Here is a 19,152-nt window from a genome sequence, read left to right on the forward strand (position 1 = left end):
TCGGCTCTCAAAAATTGCCCGAACTGCTGAAGGAGTGCTTCTGAGCCCAACTTTGCACTTCTGATTAACATAACAAAACACCTTCAAAAATCATGAAAATTTACCGACATGCATTCTTGACTTTATAAAATAAGACTGTGAAGTTTCAAACAAAATCTCAAAACAGATCGTGAGATATCGGCTCTCAAAAATTGCCCGAACTGCTGAACTTGTTTTTTTGGCCCAACTTGGCACCTCTGATTAACATATCAAAAAACCTTCAAAAATCATGATAATTTACTGACATGCATTCTTGACTTCATAGAATAAGACTGTGAAGTTTCATACAAAATTTCAAAACAGATCGTGAGATATCAGCTCTCAAAAATTACCCGAACTGCTAAAGGAGTGCTTCATTAATGGTTAAAGCCATTATTTGATTATTTGAGATTCGAATCTAAAAAGTTCACGAATCAATTTCGAACAAACTATATATACCCAGTTTGAGTTTGAGTTTGAATAAGATTCAAAACGAATTGGTTTGATTTGTTTCATAACAAACTAATTTCAAATTGAATTAATTACGAACTTTTTTTGAATCAAACTCAAATCAAATCACGAACTACGAACTTTTTGTGCCGCCTTACATGAGAGCAAAGAGAACGGAACACGAGAGATTTCTTTATTTAGAATGACTGAATGACGATAGAAAGGTAACTAAATTGTCATGATTTTTGAAGGTTTTTTGATATGTTAATCAGAGATGCAAAGTTGGGCTCAGAAGCACTCCTTCAGCAGTTCGGACAATTTTTGAGAGCCGATATCTCACGATCTGTTTTGAGATTTTGTATGAAATTTCACAGTCTTATTCTATGAAGTCAAGAATGCATGTCGGTAAATTTTCATGATTTTTGAAGGTTTTTTGATATGTTAACCAGAGGTGCAAAGTTGGGCTCAGAAGCACTCCTTCAGCAGTTCGGGCAATTTTTGAGAGCCGATATCTCACGATCTGTTTTGAGATTTTGTATGAAACTTCACAGTCTTGTTTTATGAAGTTAAGAATGCATGTCGGTAAATTTGCATGATTTTTGAAGGTGTTTTGATATGTTAATCAGAGGTGCAAATTTGGGCTCAGAAGCACTCCTTCAGCAGTTCGAGCAATTTTTGAGAACCGATATCTCACGATCTGTTTTGAGATTTTATATGAAACTTTACAGTCTTATTCTATGAAGTCAAGAATGTATGTCGGTAAATTTTCATGATTTTTGAAGGTGTTTTGATATGTTAACCAGAGGTGCAAAGTTGGGCCTAAAAAACAATATTTTCTTTCTCCAAACTCTAAAAAAAAAAAAGGAAAAAAAAATTATTTAAAAATCCGGGCCGCGGAAAATATCCGCGCCCGGAATAAAAAATAAAAAATAAAATTTCGGAGCGCGAATTTTTTCCGCGGCCAGGAATAAAAATTCTGGGTAGCGGAAAAAATCCGCGGTTTGGGGATTTTTAAAATTTCAGTTCAGATCAGGTTATTTTTATTAAATTAATTTTTTTAATGGATATTTTTAAAAAAACCGGAACCAAGGCTATTTTATTTTCTTTGAGTTTCAAGACATCTGCTTTCTTTTTTCCTTGTGCCGCAGAATTAGTCCAAATTTTATTTACTTTACCCTTTGGACTATCTTACAAAAAGAGAGAAAAAAAAATTAGATCGATAGACTAGGTTTGCGTGACTGCGTATTATCTTAAGCACTCTAAATTCTATTTGAGAAAATCGATATGAGAGTCGATTATATTTTTTTGAATAATAAAATTGGTGAACCAGATACAACATTTACATTTACAGGTAAAAGAGTGATTGAAAAAAGTAATAAAGATCAAAGTATCCGAGAGTGTACATAAAATTGAATACTTATTAGAAAGAGTTTATGGATTCAATTGTACCGCGTAATCTTTTCAATGATGTTCTTAGTGAATTATTAGCATTCCATGAGATCTTTCATTTTAAAAAAAATAAATATAAGAGGTTTATGCTGAAAAAATTCAATCTATTATGTTCATTTTTATTCAATTTATGGGATCATTTTGTTATATTTTTCTATTATGTTTAAATGTGAATTATTTCTCCTATTCATTATACTTTATCTGGTTCCATATAGATCATCGAAAGGATCTAAAACAACTCACCAAAGCTCGAAAGCCATAATCTTTCAAAAAATTGATTCTTTTTTCAAAAGTTTCGATCTTTTGGAAAGTTCGAGTAACTTTGGATTTTGAAAATTTTAAATGCTAATAAAAATAACTCGAGAAAGATGCTGGTTTATTTCGTGTTTATTTAATAAAGACAACAATCAAAAGTATACCAATAGAGGTGAAGGTACAGTACACCAGGGTGGGCAACCGCAACTTCCTGCCTGGTTTTTCAAAGCTTTCATTTTTCTAAAAAGCTACACGAACATTTGCTCCAAGCCTCCAACTATACATATCGTATTACTTGACTATTCTACGAGATATATTATTTTAGAGGATACGGACTCGAATTATATCAGTTCCAGTCACAACCCGGATCCAATAAATGGATGGTTGTATGTTGGTACTTGGTAGTTGGTACATGGTGGTACCCCACGCCGAGTGGTAAATTGAGTGTGACGTGATTTTGAGTTTCAACTGACCTTGCAGTACTTGCCAGGGAGTCCGTATTCCTCATGTAAGTAAGTGCAATTTAAATAAACAGATGCTCATATTAATTTCAGTTGAATCAAATTTAATTTGGTGCATATAGAAATCAGTGTTTTTTAAAACAATTATATATGTGTGTGTATAGTGATATAGTCTGTTGCCGCATTAAAAATGTCAATGCCGACCACATATGCAGCCTATGCTGAAAACAAATTCAAAAATATCTAAAGCATATTACAGAATTCAAAAATATATGGAATCCATTATTTGGGTCCCGCATATGCAGCGCCTCAATGGCTTGTTTTATAGGCGCTCTGGTGCTTTGATTTAATTGTTTTCAAATTTAAAGACCCTCTAAGTTTTAGGCGGGAGCTGGATGGACTCTGTTTACAATCAGACGGTCGATATCTATTAATTCAAAAGATGCTTTTTGAGTTAATGCAGACGATGCGGAGAGGTCGGGACGCAGCTGAAAGAACACGGAAAAAAAAAAAAGACGAATGGAGCCCTCCAGCAGTAGAACTCTCATCAAAATTCGGTGGAAATAAATCTGCTGTAACGTGTTATTCCGACGGTCCGACCCCAACCGTTTGTTATCGTTGAGATTTATGAAAAACTTTATTATTGTTGAAATTTGTGGATAAAAAACTTATTTCTTTGAGATTTGCGTATAAAATAGTTTCAACGGTTAAGATCGGAATAACAGGTCCCTGTTATTGCTGGAGAATAATTTGGTCGCGGGGAAGTTGCTCAACTGTGGGCCCATATTTTCGGAATTTAGATTCGGAACTCACGGAAAGGACCATGTCTACGGTGAAATAGGCCAACCTAACAATTGTTCCTGGTACACTGGCGCGCACGAAGTTTGATTCGTCGAGAGCAGAATTGGGGGAGGGGAGAGATAGAGAGGCGTAAGAGAAGGCATCGGAGATCTCGTCCGTTGCCATCTCAGCCTTCGTAATTCTCCTAACCCCGCATTTTGTCCTTCGATTTTTTTTTTCTCGCGTATAAGGATATAGCGAAGCTCGATACTTTTAACTTAAGAGGTAAACTTTATTGACTATATTTACTGATCTATAATTTTCGGTCATAGAATGTAGATGGAATTCTGTAAATTAAATACGAATTTGAACTTTAATAGGTAGTGATCCTTGATTTGATTACTTTTATTGGGATTTAGTTGGAATTGTCAGATAATGTGATTACATTTCCTCATCCAAAACGAACTAAGGTTTTTGTCGTTCAGCTTTAATTTTGACACGCATTGTCAATTTGGGCGTCTAGTTTTTTTTTTGCAATAATGAGAATCTAGCTGTGACCTCCTTTTGAATTTCTCATCTTGAGCACATTCCATTGCAGATTTGTTACATGGACAAATTATTCATCAATGTTTTATGAGAGAATTATAATTTTTTTCCCATTGCATTCTGCAAATAGACAATTTTTACATAAGTATTGGTAAATGGTTGTTCATGAAATTCCATTTTATTTATCAGTAAGAATGTGGGAAAGAAGCATGACTAAAATTACTCTTGCATGAACTTGTTTTGATAATTTTAGTGTAGTAACTGAAAATGGGAGTGGTTTCAAGGAAGGTATTACCCGCAGTTGGGACCTTGTGTTATTTTTTCCCTGCTCTGAGAGCTAGGTCCCGCCAACCAGTCAAACGCTACAAGAAGATTCTTGCCAATATCTTCCCTCGCACCCCGGTTAGAATCTTAATGCTTCACATACTCTAGTTTGTAATTGGGGCTAGTTCATGTTTTCTTTCAACAAGTAAAAGAACATGAATCTTAATACGCCAGATTGCTTATTGCACCAGGATGAAGGACCAAATGATAGAATGATTGGTAAATTGTGTGAATATGCTTCCAAAAACCCAATGCGCATCCCGAAGGTATTTTTCTATCACATTTTATTTTATTTTATAACAAAAACATGGACTTAATAAATTTTAGCTTTGAGGTGGATCACATATCATATGTAACACTATTTTTTTACAAGATAGAAGGACATATATTCATTATTTGCTTGTGTTATGTTCTTGAGCAGATAACCAATTATCTGGAACAGAGATGCTACAAGGAGATGAGAAATGCGCAATTTGGCTATGTCAACACTATCATGACCATTTACCGCAGATTATTATTTTCATGTAAAGAACAAATGTATGTTTTCACTGGAATTAATTTCCACGCATTGTATGTTTGTTTGTGAAATCATTACGATGAATATGCTGATGGCTTCTTAGTGTTTTGTACTCTTGATATTAATATATGATTATTTGTATGTGGTGCAGGCCTCTGTTTGCTAGCAGTTTCCTGACGCTTATTCAAACGCTTTTTGATCAAAGCAGAGATGATGAGATGCGCACAACTGGATGTCTTACTTTGTTTGATTTTGTTATTAGTCAGGTACATCTTTATGACTTCTTTTTTCTTGTAGTCCTGCAACAGAAGTTGCTATTTGGATTTCACTTGCAAAGACCCTTAGAAATTTCATTTTTAGAAGTACTGATTGGTTTGAGGTAAGCGAAATTTAATTTTTGAAGGTTATGCTCGTAATATATCTTTCTTATGGTTAGGAAATGAATAAAATAACTCAGAATGATTTTAATCGCTTGGTAGGTGGACGGTACCTACCAGTTCAATTTGGAAAGCTTGGTTCCAGGAATTTGCCAGCTTGCACAACAGCAAGGTGATGACGAGGACTGCTGTCTCCGTGCTGCTGCATTAAAGGCTCTCTCTTCTTTGGTACTATGTTTACCTTCTTGTTTTTTTTCTTCTTTGTTCTTTTTAACTGAGAAATCATCATTACTTTATTATTTCAGTCCTGGTTGGTCTTTTTGTATGCAGTCGCTTTGTTGCAAAGTATGTTGGTTATTTTATACTAATAAAGCTTCTGGAATGATCAGATTTGGTACATGGGCGAACATTCTCATATCTCGTCAGATTTTGACAATGTAAGCAAGATCTTGCTTTAAATCTATTTTTCTTGGAGTTCTTTTGCTACTGTCACCCCGTGATCGTAATAGGTACCGGAAGCTTTAAATACATTGAATAGTGGTTCTGTAATATGTTTGGTAGGATATTTAGTAAAAAATAATGAAAAGTGTATAAAGTAAGCACTAGGATTTTCTTTTATTGAAGGCTAACTTCGTTTGCTAAAAGATTGCACTTTGCTTTTGAACTCCAAATTGATAAACTGCTGCTTGATCATTTAAATGCTCAAGTGACCTTAATATTCTGGGTCTGTTTCCATCACTAGTTAATTTAATCTATTTTGAACCCAGAAACTGTTTCCCATGATTTTCCTTCTTCTATGATTAAGAAATATTAATTAGACATGAAAAATATGAAAATTTATTGTTTACAATATTATGCTCTATTACCAGGTTGTATGTGTGGTGCTAGATAATTATCCACACCAGAAAACAGCAAAGGAAAGTTGTACCAGTATTAATGCCGGTACACTGAAAGATGACAGCAACAATGAGAATGGTGATGCTAAGAAAGGCAATGACAATGCTGGTAATAAATGGGTGCAAGAAGTACGAAGAGGGGAAGGACATTTAGTACAGTCTCCTTCATCTGTTCTCCCTCGCATCCGCTCCTGGAAATCCATCCACAATAACAAAGACAACTTGACCATGTAAATCTACCTTCTTCTCCACTTTCCATTCCCATTCTTTCTTTTTTTAATCTTTTTTTTTTCCTCCTAATTCTTATGTTTTCTTCAGGGAAGAGGCCAATAGTGCATCTTTTTGGTCCAGAGTGTGCGTGCACAACATGGCAAAACTATCCAAGGAAGCGACAACATTCAGGCGTGTTTTTGAGTCGATATTGCGCTATTTTGATCAGTGTGATTTATGGCCATCACGCAAGGGGCTTGCACTACCCGTGCTGTTGGAAATGCAGCTACAGCTGTATGAAGAATCAGTGGCTTCAAATCCTTCTAATTCTCCTTATGTTCCTAATTCTTCTAATAGTGGTAAGATACGTTATTCATGTTTCCTAAATCCACTTATGCATCATTTTTTGTGTGCTAAAGTCAAGTAAAGAATCTATGTTTTTTTTTTGTTTCAATTAATGCTGTGTACTCAACTTTGTAGTGCAAAGCACACATCTGATGATATCCATGTTAATAAAGCACCTAGAGCACAAGGCTATCTTGAAGCAACCAGAAATGCAGCTGAGCATAGTTCAAATAACTGCCACACTTGCTGAGCAGTCGCGGGTCCAAACGTCAGTGCAGCTCATAGCAGCTATAACTGATTTAGTGCGCCATCTCAAAAGGACACTACATTTTGCACTAGACAGCAGGGACTTAAGTCAAGAGATGGTAAAATGGAATGAGAAGTTCCGGATTGCTGTTGATGAGTGCCTTATTCAGCTCTCCAAAAAGGTGAACTAATGTGATATTATTGCTTTGATCATTATAATCTGACAAAGATACTAATGTGGGTTTTTATTACGAAAGGTTGGAGATGCGGCACCTGTTCTTGACATGATGGGTGTTATGTTAGAGAACATCTCATCTAATCCTATGGTTGCTCAGTCTACTATCTCAGCTGTCTATCGCACTGCTCAGATCATTGCATGTGTGCCAAATGTTTCCTACCAGAATAAGGTTTATTAAAAACTTTGCCTTTTAGATCACGCCACACTGTTTGTTAACTGCTATATATTCTTTACGGGGATCAAACTTTATTAGATCTGATATGATGCTGATTATCAAATGATATGCACTTTCGTTTAATACTTTGATTAGTCAAACTTTTTTTTTCAATTCAGGCATTTCCAGAGGCTATATTCCACCAAATACTTCTAGCAATGGTACACCCAGACCATGAGACACGAGTTTGGGCCCACAGAATATTCTCAGTGGTACTTGTCCCCTCGTCGGTTCACCCAACTGTCTCCTCACAGTCATATAGTGTACATGATATGCAAAGGACCCTTTCCAGAACAGTTTCCGTGTTTTCTTCTTCCGCTGCATTATTTGAGAAGCTGAGAAGGGATAAATCCTCCTTAAGAGAGAATACTATCCAAGAGAATGCAGATCAAATGGGCAGTAGGATAAACCGACAAGCTAGCAATGTGAGGCCCACAAGGTTGCAGTCAATTCAGAACCGTGCACCTAGCATGAAAGCTCCTCCTTTGCCTGTAGTGGATGAAGAAGATCCATTGACTAGACCTGTCAGAGATAAGGTACCTTCTGTTTTTAGAAAATTAGAACTTCAAGTGATATCATCTCTTGATGTATAGACTGTACTTTCTCAGAGTGGTATCAAAGGTCCTAAAAACAAAAGTCTAGATGAGTTGTCTAATATTCTCATACCTTTAGAAGCACACAGCTTATCTTAAAATATGGTTTGTATTTGGATTTTGAATGAAATGCAGGAAGGGGTTGTGTTGAGGTTGAGCAGCCGTCAGATAACACTTCTATTGTCATCTATCTGGCATCAAGCACTTTCCAGTCAAAATGGTCCAGAAAACTACGAAGCCATTGCAAATTCGTATGGCTTAAGCTTACTCTTCTCTAGACCTAAGGTATCTTTTGATCTCTAAATATTGAATGGTCTCCTTTAGTTACTTACTGAGACTAATTATTTTTCTTCTTTCAGACCACACTTGACGAGACTCTCACTCAGAGTTTTCAGCTGGCATTTTCCTTAAGAAAAGTTGCACTAAGTGGAGATGGTAAGTTTGCTAAATTGAGAGCTGTCTGCCTGTCTAAAGATGATTATGACAAATAGATTTGAATCCTGTAGGTGCTTTTCCTGCATCTCGTCGCCGATCCCTGTTCACTTTAGCAACTTCTATGATTGTATTTTCTTCAAGAGCTTTCAATGTCCCTACCCTCATTCCCATAATTAAATGTTCTCTCAATGACAAAACTGTAAGTTACTCTGCTTCATATCCAATTCATCTAGTTGATTCTAAAAATATCTCTCCCTGTCTGTCTGTTTTCTTATTTTCTTTTTCTTTTTTTTGAATTCTAGATGGATCCTTTCCTGTATTTACTAGAAGATAAGAAGCTACAGGCCGTGAAACCCACACCTGAAAATTCTTTGGGATCTCATTATGGGTCTGAAGAGGACACAAGCAATGCATTGAGATCTCTTTCTGCTGTACAGCTGACTGAGAGCCAATCAATTGAGTCCATGGCCTCTATAATTGTCAATTCAATAGTTGATTTGCCTGATGTAACCTTCTATTTTCTTCTCTAGTTTACATAAACTGTCCATCTACCATCTATATTTGTGCTATTTGTACAGATCTTCTATATTCTTGTAGAAATTAAGAACAAAACATAATATATATTGTTCGCTGTTCTTTTGCAGTCAGAACTGACGATTATAAGGAATAGATTGCTAAAAGACTTCGCACCTGATGACCTTTGCCCACTAAACATACAATTTATGGAGTTGCCAACGCCCAATTTACCATCATCAAGAGCCAACATGGAAAATGTATCTCAACATGAGGTGGTTCTCATTTGTTTCAAAACCAAATTATGAAGATGTCTACTAGCCCAAGTTTCACCTTTTACTTTAAATGGTAGATGTATAATTAATTGTACATTTCAAAATATTTTCGTGTGCAGATTGAGCCTGCTACTAAGTCTACAATTGATGATGATGACTTGTTTGGTGAAGAATTTGATAACTTGGCAAACCGTGAATTGGTGCCATTCTCTGACACGTCAAATCTTCTGACTCCTATCCAGATTTTGGATTCAGTAATCTCTCTCTCTCTGTTTTTTTTTTTAAATCCTTGGCAGTTGCTGCTAAGCTCTCTCTCTCTCTCTCTGAAAGTTTGGGCAGAGGCTGACAAGGATTTATCAACAGCTCATAATTTGTAGCTTACTCTATATTCCCCTAATTTTATTTTCAGGCGGTTGAAACAGCATGGGAGGTGGTGGCATTGTCAGGTGCAACTGCACAAGAGTTGGGCTTTAATGAAGTAACAAGTCACTGCGAGGCATTTGTTTTGGGGAAACAGCAAAAAATGTCTACTGTCATGAGCTTTTCTGATAACCACGATGCTTCATCTTACAACCTCTCAACTTCAAGTTCCAATCATAAAAAAGTCGAATCTTCCGCTTCAAATAGTGATCCTTCCCAACAGGTACAATGGAGACTCTTCAAATTGAAGCCACCGAGGCTCAATTTGGTGAAATGATGCCAACCGGAGTTTCAATTCAATTCTGGAAAAATGGGTTAATAAGTCTTAATTGATGCCAATTCGGGCAAACATTACAAATAGCTGCACGTCTCAGCCTTTATTGTGTTCTAAGCTCCAGTAACTAATCAATAATTAGTGGTGCACTTTTATGCTCCAAATGGTTCCTATTAGCCACGCCCCATGGACTGGGCCCTGAATGGTTCATATTATCATTTGTAGACTGTTTTAGTAACTTCATAAACCTTTCTTTCTTAAACTGGGATTTGTTATTAGCCAATGATTTAACTATTAATTTTGTGAAATGCAGCATACAAATCCATTCCTCCAGGGAAATTTAGAAGGATACCTACAAGATTTACCACACGATCAAATTAATAACATCAACAGGAAGAACAATTCAATAGATGCACAGTTTTACAAGCTTCCAGTTTCAAGTCCGTATGACAATTTCCTAAGAGCTGCAGGATGTTGACGTGTTCTTCAATATTTCCCCTATTTTATGTGGATAATTTACTCGCATCTGTGAGAGCTTTCTGTTTATAAAAATGCTGGAGCCTGGAGGTGCTTAGTATGAAAGCAGGATATCATTATACCAAATTCTTTCCCCCTCACTCTCCCCATCTCTGTCACCTTTTCTGTTCCTTTTCTTCATCCAAATATCCCAATATTTGTATGTCATATATAGGCTGCTGACCGCTTGGTTGGTAATTAATGATATTTTGGTTTAATTCTTTTTTTCTTCTTTAAGGAAAGAATGCTCCAATTAACGTGAGCACGTGTATAGTCATGGTATCGAAGCTTTAATAGTCCATTTTACTATTGTAGTTAAAACTGATAACAAGTACATCAATGGTTGCTTATAGTTTTTTTTTATGGTTAATGGTTGCTTGTAGTTGCGGAATTGCTTGCTTTCTTCTGCATGGATATTGATTTTCTCTTGCTCATATTGTTTTTATTAAACCAGGTTTCTAATACAAAAGGATGGCACAATGAGTGTCAACTAAATCCTTTTGTTTACTCTATTTGATCGTATTTGGTAAGACAGAAATGAGTAAATTTTTTTCGTTAGCTTATAAAAAATGGAAGGATATGGGTTTACTTGTTAATTTATGAAAAATTGATTAATCTAATATTTTATATAGTTTATATAACATTTTATATAATTATATTTTTTAAAGGGAAGAATTTCATGTATACTTAGAAACTTTGAAATTACGTATTTTTCTCTCTAAAATTAATAATAATATATTTACCCTTCTAAAATTTTGAAACTCACAATTTTACTCAATTTATTGTCTTTTTAATTAAACTCAGTTTAAATTTTATTAAAAAATTTAAAAAATTTATTTTCTAATTAGTCGGTTACAAGAACAATTGGTTTATTTTCTCACTACTTAAGCACCTACAAGCATATGTATAAATACCACTGTATATATGTCATAAATAAAATAAATTATATGCCCAAATTGACCAAACAGATAATTATAGTTTTGAGGTGTATAAATGAAATCCCCCGCCCTTTTATTTTTCTAATTGAAACGGATAGATTTAAATTAACTTGGAGCTGCTTCTCAATTTGCATTGAAGAAAAAAAAGAGAGACTTTATTTATTATATCAGGGAACAGATTACAATAATTTTGTCCTGAGGATATTCGGTCGGAGCTGAAAATTGTAGAATTATAACCAATTATGCAGATTGAAACTAATGTGCGGCACAAGATGGACGGTAGCACAGTTAGGGCAGGAGTGTCAACAGTACTATATGGATTGGGACATTGGGTGGACCGGTGGAGGCATTTTTATAGTCGTATCTTTTATGATAATATTTTTTTTATCTATCTTTTCAAATATAGTACGGATCGGATAGATAGATAAAAAAATATCATTGACATATGATTTGTACTTTCAATAAAATATTTTTCAAAACAAGAAAAAAATGAAAAAATAATAATAATGAATATAATTAATTTATATCATGAAAATTTAATAAAATACAAAATTTTATTGTATCATGTATCATCTTCATACAAATATATGAGAGATCCAATTACACCATTTTATGGTGACACATCTTGATACCATATATTTATAAATTATTTTTGAGATTTTAAAATCCAAACAGTCGATCTGAACCATTCAACATGATGTCCATATTAAAATGTGTATGGAGACCAAATTTAACATTTTTTTTGGAAATTGTTTACTATTCTTTTAGAATTTTAGAAAATCAATGTTTTTCAATGGTCTAGAATTGTCTGACAATAATAACTTTGTACGTATCTTAATAAATAATTAAAAAGTTCCAAAAGAATGTAAAATTTGATCTTCAAGCATATTTTAATATGGCTATCATTTTGAACGGTTCAGATTAACTGTTTGAACTTTATAACCGTAAAAATGATTTACAAATATATAGTGTCAAAATGTGTCACCATTTTTATGGTGCAATTGGATTCCTCCTCCAAATACATACCTATGTATATAATTTTATCTATAAAAATTATCTTATACGATAACGGGTAAGATAAGAAAAAAAAATCGTTATTCGTACCCGTACCTGATAAGTTAAATGAAAAAAAACCTTATCCTTACTCGTGTTTTCGGATACGATATGGATCAGATAAACAGATAAAAGAATTCCATTGACATATCTAAACACAGATAGCTAGCAAAAATAGTTCTAAAACATATGATTCGCCAAAGTAAACAGTTTTGAGCACCACTCACAACTTTACAACTTTACAGCTTCTATCATTTACTTATAATTCTATACTAACAGTAAGAGCATGCATGAATATCATAAGGTTGTGCCTGCAACAAGAGAGGAGATTTTCTTCTGACAGTAAAACCGGAACCGTCTGTTATATCCAAATCACCGAGCTTCATCCCGGGAGGAAGTTGTCAGTTGAAATGGTAGAGAAGATTCGCCAAGGCCAACTCAAGAGTTGCTAATGCGAAGGTCATGGCAGGGCAGGTCCTACGCTCGGCATCAAACGGGATCAGCTCAAAATCCGTCCCATTGAAATTGACATCCCTTTTGTGCGGAAAGGCTACAGAGTTAAAAACTTAAAAGTAGGTAGTTTCGAAGAAACGCATCTGCCTTATTTGAGCCTCATTTGAAGAGGTCTTTGTAATTTAAGCTCTGTACCCCTGATTTTTACTTATTTTCTAAATATAACCCTGGCAGCCACTGCCCGGTTTTGATAAAAAGAAAAAGACATCCCTTATACTCAAATCTCTCCTGAAATATGATCTTTCCGACCCTTACCGTATGCGTTGACACCCCTAGGACTCGTTACTTTTGCCAATTACATTTTCTTTTTTAAATCTTTTTCTAATTTCAGATTTGAGTAATTGAAGTCCACTGAAATTGAAGTTACGGAGAGCCCACACTTTATATAAGATTATTTTGTGCTCTCATTTTATTTTTAATAGCACAAAACACAAGCCGAGGCGGATCTAAATTTTTTATTAGAATATAATACTAATTGAATTTATAGAAAATTGCAACCCATTTCCTATAACCATGTTTATTATAAAATCTTTTATAATTATAAAATCGATCGACAAAATATTGAATTTTCTCAAGTTAATTAAAAAAAAATTAGTTTGACACAATTTAGAGTGGAACTGTTCTTAGTCAATTAGTAAATTGAAGTCAAAATTTAGATAGAAATTTAATCGAACTATAATTATTGAATGATGAGGGATCAAATTACACCATTTTATGGTGACACATCTTGATACCATATTTTTATAAGTCATTTTAACAATTTCAAAATTCAAATAGTCGATCCGAACCGTTCAACGTGATGTCCATATTAAAATGTGCTTGGAGACCAAATTTTACATTTTTTGAAAATTTATTACTGTTTATTTAGAATTTTTTTAAATTGTTGTTTTTCAATGGTCCAAAATTGTCTGAAAACAACAATTTTGTATACATCTTAATAAATACCAAAAAAAATTCCAAAAAATGAAAAATTTGGTCTCCAAGCACATTTTAATATGGAGATCATGTTGAACGGTTCGGATCATCTGTTTGAATTTTAAAATTGTAAAAATATTTTTTAAAAATATGGTGTCAAGATATGTCACCATAAAATGGTGTAAGTGGATCCCTCCTCAAATTGACCAAAGCTCGGAAAAAATCAGTTCAAGAATCAAACTAACTCGGGTCAAAAGTATCCACTGCATCAAACTAGAGATAACCAAACATCAGATCAGAAATAAACACATTGAACAATTAGTACTTAATCATAAAAAAAAATTCAAATCCAGAAAATATGCCAATGAACAGAAGTGCCAAGCAATGCCTTACCATATATAAAGAAATCTTAACACATAAATACATACATACGTACGTTCGTACCATACATACAAACATACAACATGTACCGCACCACACTTGGTGTTCGTGTTCAGCCTCCAAATGGCGGTTATCTATATTACTGGTATGGTATTCAATCTCAGTGGCCTGCAGCCACATTACTATATATTTTGTTCTCGCCATAGAGGATCGGAGTGGCGAACAAGCACTCGCACTTGGTACACCAGGAAACACGAGGTTCAAAAGCAATCTACCACTCTCCAGTCTGGCTGTCTCCAATCAACAATAAACGATGCTCTAAAATGGCCAAATTATCGACAAACTCGATTCAAATCTTAACTTGTTAGGGTGATTAAGTAAAATAAAATCTGAAAAGACCTGAATTCAAGAATTAACCGAATTATATTAGGACCCCACAACTCCAGAGGGATCCAATCTTAAAAAACAAAGAATTTGGAAGATACAAAAAAAAAAAAAAAAAAATAAGCTGCTCAATGTTATCTGATCGAACCCAATTTAATTAGCCTAACCAAAAGTACTACCTGCTGCTTGTGACAAATGAAAATGAAACACAGTTGTCGATAAAATTTCCCACCATATTTATAATATCGAAATAATTAATCAGAATCATACAAACAACATAATTTAAAATCTGCACTACGTACGGCGCTAAATTAACAAATAGATATAAAATTGTCAAGTGCCCCCACACAAAAACACACAAACACACAAACACACAAACACACAAACACACAAACACATGTCGAGGGCAGCCTGCCTACCGATGAAATTAAGCATGCACGGGGCTTCTCCATCCGATGTCAAATAATTATTTGGGATCGACTAATAGTCCTACTTTAGTTTTCTAAACGTTCATCTAACTAACTTATGCATAAAATACAATGAAGATCACTAATTACATGGGAGACTACTAACTACTTAGAGGACCACTTATATTTAAAAAAAATTACAACTGTTGCGCACATGTATAAATACTTATATGTGCAAGTATTACTATATAATATATTAAGTATTCATACCTAAGACATTAAGTATTAAAAAAAAAATTGGACATCAACTTTCTTTTACACACTCATGTTTTACACGTTTTTAGAAGTGTGTTTTTTTTTTCCGTTTAATCTCGTCAATATTTCTAACGATATGTGAGGAATTTTGCGAATCTAAAACCACAAACATCCTCTACGTAATTTTCTCTTTCAAATGAGATCCAAGATGAAGTATTTTCAAGTTCTTCGTTATTCAAGTATTCATACCTCAGTGTGCAAATATTCATACCTTGTCAAGTATTCTTCTTTAAAATACCGAGTATTCATACTTACTCAATAAAGTGTGAATATTTATGTTGTAAAATATATATCTAAGAAACCCACAGACGTGTCTTTGGTATTAACTACCTTGGGAGATCACTACTGACTTTGGGGGGCCGCAAACGTTGCTTGAAAGCGACTACGATAGGGACCACACACATAAAATCAAGGACAAGCGGATGCGTAATGACCATCTCAAGTGTCAGTATTGTAATTGTTGTAAACGTTCATTTTTAAAATATCAGGTATTCATACTTACACATTAAAGTGTAAATTTTTATGTTGTAAAATATTTCTGAAAAATTTCTAAATGTGCTTTGTGAATTAACTACATGGGGAGACCACCACCGCACAATCACCAGCATGATAGTGTTAGTCCCAAAGGCACCTAGAGGGGGGGCGGGGGGGGGGGGGGGGGGGGTGAATAGGACTTTTATATTTTTGGTGTAAGTAATAATATTCTAGCGTGTCTATAAGTTATTTTTGGCGAAAACTAGAATAAATTTGTCATAAACTAAAAGTAAAGTAAGTAAAGTAAATATTAGAGTTTAGAGACACTTGACACGAGAGTTCTTTACAGAGTTCAGCACTAACGCCTACGTCTCCGGGGCTCGTGACCTTCTAGATGACGCGCCTTTCTTTATCCAATGAGAAATGATTATAAGGTGAAACCGGTGAGCCCTTACAAACTTATGGGAAGTCACACGACCCTAACAGGAGCACTAAAGGCTCAAAGGAAACAATCTGATTCGCGAGGATTCAAGGATTGCAAGGTGAGCGCGAGGCTCAAGATAACAAGGGTTACAAGGTGTTTGTAGTAAATAAAGATCTCTCACAAATCACTCAGGTTGTTGAAGTTGATTGAGTATGGTGGAGGAGATTTTCGGTTGTTGAATGAGTATTGAAGTTTAAGGTCTAGCAACTATGGTGGCTCTCTTGTGAATAGAGGAGATGAAGTTTGGCGGCTGGAGCACACCCTAGAAACCTAGCTTTGGCTTCTATATAAAGGGAGAGAAGCAAATCTAAGTTTATTCTTGTTTTCATATCTGACGTTTGTCTTCCAAGTCTTATACTGATCCATCTGTTCATATTATGAACAAGGTTAATACATAGAAGTTTTAGATTTCGATTCCTGAGACTTTCAAGCTTCGATTCACTCAAATCAGAGTTCATATGACCAAACGGTGGCCAAAATACAAAAGGTGCGCAGGCTGAATAACCATAACGGTCCATGACCATTGTCACGGTCTGGCTCTGGCTTGCTTAGCGTCAAGTGATGCTAAAAGGTATTTTATGCGTCACAGACTATCCTGGGATGTATTTATTCCGTTATAACTCTCCCTGGACCATTATAACGGTCCTCAACTGTTCTGGAACTTCAGCACTCTTCAAACAGGCGTATCTTGGTGCTCGAGTGTCCGATTTCGGCATATGACCACTTTTCGAAAAGCTTGTGAAGAGTAGATGTTGATTATGAAGTCTTGGCCTTCATTGAAATATTTCTACATTTTATGAGCCTGCACACATCTCAATTCAAGGAAACTGTTAAATGCAATTTATGTATGTTTTGCAAATCTAGTCAAACAAATAAGTCGAGGGCTCCCAAAAGCCAACAGGTAGTTTTTGTAAAAATATTAATATCTGAAATTTCAAGTATTCACACTTATGCATTGAAGTGTGAATTATTATGGTGTAAAGTAACTTAAATCAGTAAATCAGTTAATCTATTTGGTGCATGAATGTATTGATAGGTACTGAATAAAGTATTCATATTTATAACTAAAATATGAATTGTTTACATATGACATTTGTATTTCTAAAAAAAATATAATATATCAAGTATTCATATTTACACATTGAAGTGTGAATTGTTATATTGTAAAGTTACTTAAATTTATTAATTTGTTTGGTGCTTGAACATATTGATAGGTACCGAGAAAAGTATTCATACTAATAATTGAAGTATGAATTGTTACATTGTAAAGTATCTTAATTTAACATTTTTTTTAAATTGACAATATTCTAACTATTAATATATGAAATGGTAAGTAACAATAGTTAAGACAGTTACTGTGATGCATATGTTTTATCAATTTTTAAGACATGAAGTATACATATCTACTTGGTCAAATTTTGGTGTTACTGTGATACATATGTTTTACCAATAGTTAAAACATGAAATATTTGTATTTATTTGTTTATGTTAATACTTTATCTGATTTATTGATATCTAAAACACTTAGTATCCATACGTAAGCGTGAAGATGTGTATTGCTATGAAATAATATTTGGCTTTATTTTTTTTTATATTTATAGATAATAGCAATCATATTAACAAGTGTATTCATACCTATGAATTTATGTATGAATTTTAATTTTAGAAAGAAATTTTAATAAATCTCAACCATCTCCAATATTTATCAACAAATTTGTACATGCTGGTAATAAGCACATAGACGCTCCCAGTACTTTTTTTTTTAGTTAAAATCCATACATAAATAATTCAATGCAATAACCAAAATAAAGTACATAGAGTACATAGAAAATCTAGAACAATTTAAAATGCTAAAACTAAAATCTAGAACACTTGAAATATTATCGAACCTAATAATGAAAGCAATCATGACACTTAAAAAAAAGTAGCTTTGCTGAAAATGCCTCCCTTTATGTACAGGTACTAGTTCTTCTGTATTGTACTGGAGCACCTTCAATAATACCTCTGCCTCAGCTTCAATAATACTTCAAAAAAGTAGCACGTGTTATTCCTACAAACAATTCAAGATCTAAGCACCTGCTAGATCACCATGAAATTGGTACATGATTCCAAGAGTTTATTATCATAGTCGCTTTCAAGCGACATTTGCAGCTCCCAAAAGTCGGTAGTATTTGCACACTGAGGTGTGAATACTTGAATGACGAAGAATTTGAAAGTACTTCATCATGAATCTCATTTGAAAGAGAAAATTATGTAGAAGATGTTTGTGGTTTTAGATTCGCAAAATTTCTCACAGAACGTTAGAAATCTTGATGAGATTAAATGGACGAAAAAAACACACTTCTAAAAATGTGTAAAAGATGGGTGTGTAAAAGAAAGTTGATGTTCAGTTTTTTTTTTAATACTTAATGTCTTAGGGATGAATACTTAATATATTATATGGTAATACTTGCGAGTATAAGTATCCATATATGCGCACGCCAGTTGTAAATTTTTTGAAATATAAGTGGTCCCCTAAGTAGTTAGTATTCTCCCATGTAGTTAGTGGTACTTATCGTACTTTATGTATCAATTAGTTAGAAAGACGTTTAGGAGACAGACTCAAAGGGGACAACATCTTTACTCTAATTATTTGTGTATGATTTACATTTATCATAAGGTTGATAGATATGTTTTTCACGCATGACACATGTTTATATTGATGGAAATTTCAAAATAAGCTGGTTTTGGACGATCAGTAGCATGTCTTTAATAAATTAAAGGCAATGAAAAGAAAAAAAAAGAAGTGAATATTTTGTAACTTCAATTAATAAGTTAAATGTAGCATTTATTCAGTGTGGATTTTTAAAAATGTTTACCTTTATGAGATGAATATTTAAAATTTAAAATATAAATTAATATTATGCTGCGTGTTACATGGAAAACCAAAACCAAAA

General features: G+C 34.1%; 1 protein-coding gene across 6 annotated transcripts; it reads left to right on the top strand.

Moving 5' to 3' along the window:
• The first annotated feature begins 3,458 nt into the window (after positions 1–3,458).
• On the top strand, positions 3,459–10,702 carry LOC144569114 (protein SEMI-ROLLED LEAF 2-like). 6 transcript variants are annotated; one of them, XM_078319306.1, is made up of 20 exons: positions 3,459–3,698; positions 4,213–4,361; positions 4,475–4,549; positions 4,705–4,820; positions 4,952–5,066; positions 5,280–5,405; positions 5,567–5,614; positions 6,047–6,303; positions 6,392–6,642; positions 6,764–7,056; positions 7,132–7,281; positions 7,446–7,862; positions 8,055–8,204; positions 8,279–8,354; positions 8,426–8,553; positions 8,657–8,860; positions 8,999–9,145; positions 9,262–9,396; positions 9,552–9,785; positions 10,150–10,702. In XM_078319306.1, the coding sequence occupies exons 2-20, from the start codon at positions 4,227–4,229 to the stop codon at positions 10,312–10,314; spliced, it is 3,222 nt and encodes a 1,073-aa protein (XP_078175432.1). In that variant the 5' UTR covers positions 3,459–3,698; positions 4,213–4,226; the 3' UTR covers positions 10,315–10,702. The 6 variants fall into 6 exon arrangements, with proteins under 6 accessions (XP_078175432.1, XP_078175435.1, XP_078175437.1 ...); XM_078319309.1 differs by having other exon boundaries at positions 8,999–9,142; XM_078319308.1 differs by having other exon boundaries at positions 3,460–3,609; positions 4,218–4,361.
• The last annotated feature ends 8,450 nt before the right edge of the window (positions 10,703–19,152 follow it).

This window comes from Carex rostrata, chromosome 18 (genome assembly GCF_964058835.1).
Source record: "Carex rostrata chromosome 18, lpCarRost1.2, whole genome shotgun sequence".
NCBI classification, from domain to species: domain Eukaryota; kingdom Viridiplantae; phylum Streptophyta; class Magnoliopsida; order Poales; family Cyperaceae; genus Carex; species Carex rostrata.